This window comes from Malus domestica, chromosome 12 (assembly GCF_042453785.1).
Source record: "Malus domestica chromosome 12, GDT2T_hap1".
NCBI lineage: Eukaryota > Viridiplantae > Streptophyta > Magnoliopsida > Rosales > Rosaceae > Malus > Malus domestica.
The window spans coordinates 28,296,784-28,305,772 of record NC_091672.1 but is presented as its reverse complement, the minus strand read 5'-3'; the positions used below and the strand labels follow the sequence as shown (position 1 = coordinate 28,305,772).

General features: G+C 36.6%; 1 protein-coding gene across 1 annotated transcript; it reads left to right on the top strand.

Annotated features, from left to right (window-relative positions):
* Positions 1–433: 433 nt before the first annotated feature.
* LOC103413958 (uncharacterized) lies at positions 434–5,338 on the top strand. Its single transcript, XM_008352389.4, has 4 exons — positions 434–566; positions 732–778; positions 1,444–2,280; positions 2,928–5,338. The coding sequence occupies exons 2-4, from the start codon at positions 773–775 to the stop codon at positions 4,887–4,889; spliced, it is 2,805 nt and encodes a 934-aa protein (XP_008350611.2). The 5' UTR covers positions 434–566; positions 732–772; the 3' UTR covers positions 4,890–5,338.
* The last annotated feature ends 3,651 nt before the right edge of the window (positions 5,339–8,989 follow it).

Sequence of the window (8,989 nt, the reverse complement as noted above, 5' to 3'; positions counted from 1 at the left end):
TGCTAGTTTGCTCAAATCTTATCCGTTTTTACTTTTTTAGGTTAATACGACAAATATAATACTCAGATCTCCTGTTTAGCATAATGAAAATATCGACTTTAATGAACTATACAGCTATTGGCGATAACTTAAAGTTTTCACGAGATTCACACTCATATCTTTTTTTCAACCGATAATGAAAATATCGATCTTGCTGGGCCGAACAGTCATTGGCGACAACTTAAAGTGAAGTGTTTTGATTTGTCACTTGGATTTTTGGAGTCTTTATTTTTTATTTTTCATTTATTTTTCATGAAAAACTTCTTATGTGATGCATTTTCTCTTGCACTAAACTCTTTGTTGACGTCTTTCAAGAGAAAAAGAAAAAAAAAAAAACCTCTTTGTTGACACGACGAGACATACATATTCTCTCCTCCGAGCCTATAAAGCCTTCCTTCCTCTGTATGCAAACACCAAACGACACTTTGATTTTTTTGGTTCTCACTTCTCCACTCTCTCCTTCCCTTCAGAGAGCCTGTGAATTCATCTCTGCGAACCCATATGAAAGTTTATCTCTTTTGAACCAGGTACTCTCTCGCTCTCTCCTGTCTCTTTCTCTCTCTTAACTCTTAAGGCTGTGTTTGGTTTGTTCTTATTTATTTGCTCTACTTTTTTGTCGATGTGTTTGATATTATAGTAAAGTTTGGTAATAGATGTGAATCAAAGCTTAACGCGAAAACCCATTTGCGCAGGTCTTGTTTTTCACGTGGGTTCTTGACTTTCAAGCTCTTCCATGGAGGTTAGCCACTACTGAATTCTCTCTCTCTCTAAATACTCTTTTGCATACTGTTTTTAACGCTTGTGAAACAACTCTCTGCATTGTTGTTATTGTTTGCATTTTTCTGGAGTTTTATATGAGCTAAATTTTGTGGGTTAATGAGAATCCGATCAGGGTTTGGCTATGAAAGTTTGGTTTGAATGCTATTTGCTTTGGCTGTAAATTTGTAATATTTTGGTTGTAATTTACATAAGCTTCTGCGTTTTTGTCTCAGAGAGGGCTGTACACGTTTGATTTTCGCTATTTGTTTGGCTTTTGTTTTCGTGACACTGTGTTGTATCGATTGTTTCAACATGCTTGATAGCATTTTTTGTTGTGTCTTTTATCGATATAGATCTAGGTTGGTTATCTGAATTTGGTTTGGTGATCTTGAAATTATCTGCTTTTATGTGTTTTCTTCTTCATTCAGGGGTCATTTTCTCTTTGTAGATATCTTTATCTGGGTTTCATTTTTCATTAGCATCTGCATCCCCGAGTTTATAATTAATAAACCGTGTTGGCTTGAGGAGTGATGATGATAGTGACAAATAAAACCCAATGCAGTATGCTGAAGGTTTCGTGGTGAATGTTTAATGCCTTTTTCCAATCCTAAGTGTTTATTGTTATGTTTCTATAAACTTTGGCAGATGGAATCAGATCAGCCAGATGATGTTGGTAATTGCATCGAAGAGAAATCTGTTCAGCATTTACTTGATCCAGGTAGTCCTGATATAAGCAATATGTTCGGAGAGCAGCAAGTGGCTCCCCGAGTTGGTGATGCATACCAAGTGGAAATCCCTTCCCTGACTATGGACGCTGAGCAGTATAAGCTTTTGACTAATCCTGCTCATTCAAAAGTTGTTGATGGTTCCCATTACTTTCTAGTTGGTTTGCCCGTACCAATTGTATATTCTGACGAAGTGAATAACATTGAAGATCGCAGGCTGGAATCTCCAATTAACCCTGATAATGTGGTTAATGGAAAGAGTTCTAAGGAAGCTAGAAAGAGAAAGAAGGATCCTACTAGACTGAGGAAGAAAAGTTCAAAACTCAAAGTTGCAGCCTTGTTATTTGGGTTGGACAAGGTAGAAGAATCAAAAGCAGAAAATATTGAGCCGCCGGTGGTGGAAGAGAATGCAAATCAGTCGCTGAGAAGCAAGTGCTGTTATCCAGTTCCCGGTTCATCAAGAAGCACTTGGAGTGATGCTGAAGTGGATAGCTTTCTTCTGGGTTTATACATTTTCGGGAAGAGCTTTTACCAGGTGAAGAGATTCATGGAGAACAAAGCCATGGGAGAAATACTGTCATTTTATTATGGGAAGTTTTATAGGTCTGATGCACACCGCAGATGGTCAGAGTGCCGGAAAAGTAGAAGAAAGAAATGTATACTTGGGGAGAAAATTTTCACAGGGTGGAGGCAACGGGAGCTGTTATCTCGTATAATTCCTCATGTCTCAGAAGAATCTCAAAAATGTTTATCAGAGGTACTTCATAATTCACTATTTAAGTTTATATGTGAGATATTTTTTTGCCCTGGAACATAATTTAATAGGATCAATATTTGTAATAGTGTACATACTTGTTGTATCTCACTGAAATTATACCATCATTTATTTTTTTGTCTTGCAATGAAGTCGAAAAGGAAACCTTGTTATTATGCTGTAGATTCCAGAAAAGTATATTTTGTTTGACAGTGCACTTAATGCATGTTGATACCATTTTGTACTCCCATGGCTTCACCGCTCCAGTCTCTCTTCTTTCTTATTGTTCATTCACTTTTTCTTGCTCTTTAAAAGGTGATAGGAGAGTTGTTATATAGCAACAGAATTGAGAGTTTAACGTACGTATTGCTGAATTTTATTCATGGAAGTTTGTTTTCCTCAGTTCAATAGTTCTCTATTAACAATGACAATTAATAAAAATGTTGACTTTCTGTTGTTACAAGTCAGATGCATAATATTTCATGGTTTGGAATAGATTGATTCTTGTATAACATATTCTTAGCTCAGATTCAGAAATAGATTACAAACGCTCCTATGAATGTTGTTGTAGCTTGAATATTCTTTATCTATCTGAGAGGTAAATGTTATGATTCTCACTCCTTGTTTCTCTTGTGATCTGTTATTAGCAGGGTTACAAATTATTTGCAGAGGGGACAACGTCTCTAGAAGAATATGTATCCTTCTTAAAGTCCATTGTTGGCATTCGTGTCCTTGTGGTAGCTATAGGAATTGGGAAAGGGAAAGAAGATCTCACAGGCTTTGCCCTGGAAGCTGGAAAGAACAATCAGGAGCTTCCAGCTTGTCCAAAATTACCAGCTTGCAAAGCATTTAGTTCTCTTACATTCAGTGAAATAATTAAATATTTGACCGGAGGAGTTCGGTTGAGCAAAGGGCGATCTAACGATATCTTTTGGGAGGCTGTTTGGCCGCGTTTGCTAGCAAATGGATGGCATTCTGAGCAACCTACATATTCTTTGGTTTTTCTTATGCCTGGCATAAAGAAGTTCAAAAGAAGAAAATTGACAAGGGGAGATCAGTATTTTGATTCTGTTAGCGATGTTCTGAACAAAGTGGCATCTGAACCAGAACTTATTCAACTTCAAGGTGAAGAAGAACTTGTTCCAGAGGCGACATCAGACCAGGATGATCTATCTAATCATCAACGCCATTGCTACCTCAAACCAAGGGTCGTTACTAGCAAACCAAACCGCATGCAGTTCACTGTTGTTGATACCAGTTTGGTCCATGGAGCAAAATCACGTGGCATAGTGGAACTGAAATACTCACCAGTTGAACTCCAAAGTAATTCAGAACAAACCAATTGTTCAAGAGAAAATGAAGGGGACTCTTGTGAGAATAAATTAAATGGACATGAAAGTGATACTGCTGAAATGCAATTGAACAGTAAAACCAATATGGCCAAGCACCTGAAGCGTAAGAGGTTCACAATTGTCGATACCAGTCTAGTTCATAGAGGAAAATCATCAACAGTTACAGAACTGAGATGCTCGCCAACTGTGTTTGAAAGTGTTTCTAAGTCAACTGGTCTTTTACAGGAAACTGAAGAAAATTCGTCTGCGGATTTACTGGCCAAGCATAAGCCTGATGCTGCTGATATTTCATTGGATGGTGAAGTGAATAATTTCAGCGACAACTGCCATAGGGATATATCTGATATTGGTGGTACAAACCAAATGGAAGACAAAAATAGCTCAGATTCTACAGAAAAAATAGAAGGCCACCCGAATAAAAAAAAGGGGATGTCTGATGACAAGAAGCCGAAGAGGACTACATTACTTAAGTTTAGTCGGAAACAGAAATATAGACATTCAAATTCTGTAGGTTCTCTCCCCAAACGCCGAAGATTAGCTGCTTGTGCTAAGGCAGAAACAGGTTGCCTCGTCAACAGTAGCTCTCAAGGTTTGCAGTCAGAACAAGTGGGATCCCATGGCCCATTGAATTCTCTAGATGCAGGCGAGCTTGTTGTTTCTCTAGCGGGTCCTCTTGAAAGGGAGCCATCAATTGCTTCTCTTGCTGAAGGTAGTCCAGTAAGGGAGAGTAGTTCTGAAACTCATGGTGGGAATTGTTCAGGTGAGCGCATGTCGCATGAGAAGAATGAGAATCATCAAGACCAGGAATCATCCATCCTAAACCTACATCAGGATTTGATGGACAGTAGAAACAGTGAAAACATTGTTGTGTTCAACTTGGAAACAAATGTAGACAGTCTGTGCCTCTCATCAACTGAAGCACATGTTGTAGACACTTTGAGTACCTCTAACATGATCTCTAGGAGGCAAAGCACAAGAAACCGACCGCTAACAGCTAGAGCATTGGAAGCTCTTGCAGACGGGTTATTAGGAATTAAAAAGAGAAAAAACCACTCAGAAGATGTCCCTGGGGAAAATCAAGTATCAAGACCCTCCCGCAAGGCCCGGAAGAGAGTCAGGGTAACTTCAAGTCATGCTGATACTGTTAGTGGAATTGTGGCTTCAGAAGAAAATGAGGTGAACGAAGGTTTGAATGTTAGCAAAGATACGGATAGCAAACCTCTTGATCAAACTGGAGAAAAGTGGCCAACTAGCCACTAGGTGTGTTTGAAGACTTGTGTCATCTTGAAGTTGTGATTTTCAGAAGAATTAACCCTGGTAAGGTACTAATCTATCTTTTGATTTGTAAAGTGGTTTCAAAACTGCACAAAGTAGTAACTGTCAAATCTTCCAGATGGACAAGAATATTGTCAAATATTTTCGAAAATTCAATGATAGGAGATTAAACTAGGCAAATTTGACAGCACTTTTGATAGCTATTCATGGTTTTTGGGGTAAATAGGAAATTTCTCGTCTGAGCTATGGATGACTGTTTCAAGGGGTCACTTGCTGTTCAAGTTTCTTCCAAAACTGTTTAGTTAGTGGGTTTGCAAAGATAATATAGTCTGACATGATGAACAGAACTTTAATTTCTGGTAATCTCTTATGAACTCATCATCGTTGTAAGTTAAACATGTATTCGGAAAAAGATCCGGGGCTGGTTTTGATGACCTTTTTGTTGGCACTTTTTCTATTTCAGCAGGGTTTTAAGGTTTGGTGGGTGCTTTTTTTTGTTGATAGAAAGTTAGTTCTATATCCTATATAGAACATCTCATAATCTCACTGTTATTTTGTGCCCTATAATTTGGTTTCTATTCCCTAGTCCTTTGGCTGTCCTGTTATATCATAGTTCTTGCCCAGCACACCTGATTCCACACATGAGAAATGCTAAGGTCAATCGCCCAGACACAAGACGGTTGCTTCAGCCGTTAATGTGTCATTGGCCCCAACATACATATCAAATGGAAGTAGGGTTTTGCATTTGCTTTCAAAACCTTGATGTTTTAACTCATTTGGTTAGTCTTTGGGCCTTAAATGTTTAGGGCTTGAAATAGGCTTAGGTCTGTTGGGTCTTGTATGTTAGGGCTTCAAGCCTTCAAATATTAGATAGGCTTCCAAACATGGGCCTGCTTAGATTGAAATGCCTTATTAGTTGACCCATTTGACCATTGCTATAATTTCGTTGACTATCGTGATTACCCTTTGCTTTAAAAAAAATAATACCAATATTAAGGGGAGGCAGAAGAGTGCGAACAATTATATTGGGATGGGGTTTTAAACTTAGAACATATACGTAGAAACACAAAACCCTATCTAAATCTAACAAGATATTGGACCACATATTTTTTGTGTAAACACAGTTTTGTCATGTTAATCAGCAAAATTTATAATTTTTCCTACTCATAACAAAGAACAAAAAAATATATATTTGGCTCCTCCATACATGGGTATAGTTACATAATACATTAGCTAAAGTGAATATGCTCCTCTTATGCAGTGACGGATCTAGAATTCGAACCTTCGGGAGTCCTAATGTTAAAATACAAGTTTTTTAGATAGAAGCGTGCAAAACAAATTCAATTTATTCACTGAGTCATTTCGTCGAATACTTTGGCAAGCTTATTGTCATCAGCCAAATCATGTTGCACACATGTCAACAAATATCGACATATGCCAAATCAATGTGATGAGTGATATCGATAGAATTTGTTGAGTGTTTTAGATGCAACCTGTCGAGATATGCCTAGCAGATATTATATCAAACACTTGATAGGCACAAAAGGGATCGGTACCAAACATTCGAAGAGTCATCGGAAGACCTTCACTTGGTCCCAATGTACATTCGCCACTGCTCGTATGTATTTGATCGAGTTCGAAGCTCTCTTCTCACAATTTAGATTAGTTTAAAGTAGAATATCACTAGTAAAAAAAAAATGGTTCGTACCCAATTCCAATTTGCAGATTGGTTTCTTTAGACTATCTCCAATTCATGGGATAAAACTTAAAATATAAACTTTAAAACTCCGCTCCACCAAACCATCTCCAACCATTAGGCTAAAATAAGTCTTGGACAAAAAGTATATTTTTGGGCTAGATTTTGTGGCTTGAATTATTCTGGACCCACCAAACTGTCATATTTCAAGCATTTTTTTGTTTTTTACATGTAATCCAACCGTTGTGATAAAATGAGATCAAATCTAATGGTAAGAAAAGAAAGATTTGACGACCCAAAATTAAATTAAACGTCTAAAATAATTTAAAGAATTTATTTAAGTCAAATTTCACATAAAACTTTATAAATACCTATGTATTTGTATGATTTTTAATTATTTATTGGAATTTAAATATTTTTAAGTTAAAATGTTCATGAAAATAAATTAGAATAATCTACATAAATTTTATTTTCAAAAAGTTATAAAAAAAAAAGAGACTAAAATCATATTTTAATACTCTCGGGCTAAAATTTAAGCCATAAACATTGGATGAAAAAAATAGTTTTAGTTGAATATCAGAGTGCGCGACAATAAAAATTACAAAATAATAAGAATTTTATTAAACAAACAAGAATGCCAAAACGGCTACAAAACTCCAAGAGCTACATTGTGAGTAACTTGCTTCTCAAACTAAATTACAAGCAGTATTAATAGAGTACTAAACCTAAGAAACCCTAACTCGGATGGGCTATGCCCAATTCCTAAACTAACAAGCAAAACCCAAATACTAAAATAAACATAAATACTAATATTTTCCAACACCCTCGTCAAACTCATGGATGTACACAACATGAGTTTGCCAACAAATGATGTGGATGCAAGCTCTGTTATGCTAACTTCTTATGCCAATTTCAATACGAAATTCCATCGGTGTAAGTGCAAGATTTCCATGTTAGTGCTAATGCCAGTGCAAGACAAATACCAATGCTAGTGCAAACTTTCCCGGTGCCAATCGCGAACTTCCGAATAAACCAACAAAAAATCCAGTTTACCGTGTACACAACGTCACTCGAGTGGTCACCAGTTCAAACACTTGGGTGATTGCCGCAAGAACAATCTTCCCAATACAAGCCAAACAACCACCTTCTCAAGTCACCCATGTTGCCCTTAAAAACAACCAAACCACCAATATTTCTTTCATGCCCGTGTGGGCCTCTAAAAAACAAACCACTATTTCTTCTTTTTTGTTTTTTCTCTCCTCTTTTCTTTTCCTTTTTTTTCTTCTTCTGTGCTAGCAATTGCAGAACTCCAGTGAACAAGTGCAGAACTTAAAAAACCCGCTGGTGTGAGATTTCTAGGGATGCAAGTCAGATGCTAGAGTATAGGACAAGAACAAACGATGAACAATGACAACCCCTTTTTTTCAGACTACCACGACTGTCAATACCAGATATCCAAAGACAAAAAAACAAACATAAACAGAGTGACCAAGAAGAAGCAAGGGCACAAATCGAAGTGGAAACCCGTTTTGATACCAAGTTGAATATCAGAGTGCGCGATAATAAAAATTACAAAATAATAAGAAGTTTATTAAACAAACAAGAATGCTGAAAGGGCTACAAAACCCCAAGAGCTACCTTATGAGTAACTTGTTTTTCAAACTAAATTACAAACAATATTTATAGAGAACTAAACCTAAGAAATTCTAACTCTGATGAGCTAGGCCCAATTCCTAAATTAACAAGCAAAACTCAAATACTAAAATAAATATAAATACTAATATTTTCCAACAGTTTCTGGGTTATGACTTAAACTTTTTTAACTTAAATTTTCAGGGCTGGAGATGGTCTTAAAATGTTGAGTTGGGCCTATATGCCCTATTGCCTAGGAACTTTCCTGTAATCATGTTACATGTTTTTCTTCTTTTCATCAAAAAGTCGGGTTTTGAAAAGAAAAAATGATGCATCTTTCATCTTTGGCCACACCTTTTGGCGCTAATGGGACGTCTTTGGCGCCAATAATTAAGAAAATATAATCAACTTAATTCACAAATAAAGAATTAGTAAAATCAAAATCAATCACGATCAATAATTTTGATTCAAAATTTTCCTAGACGTCAAAAATTAAAAAAAGCGTGACGTTCTCTCTAACTGAGAACAAAATGTCAACATTTTGCCAAAAATTCAAGGACGAGAGCAGGGAAAAGGAGAGAATGACTCAGATCGAGTCGATCGACGATGCTCGTAAGTAACTTCGGTACTTCGGGCCCATGCATGTAACTTCCTAGTTTAAAATACTAATATATTTGTTGTCAATTTTAGCATGTTCTTGAGATATTTAGCTTGCAAGATATTCTTTCCAAGTTTTCACATCACTATCCATCTAATA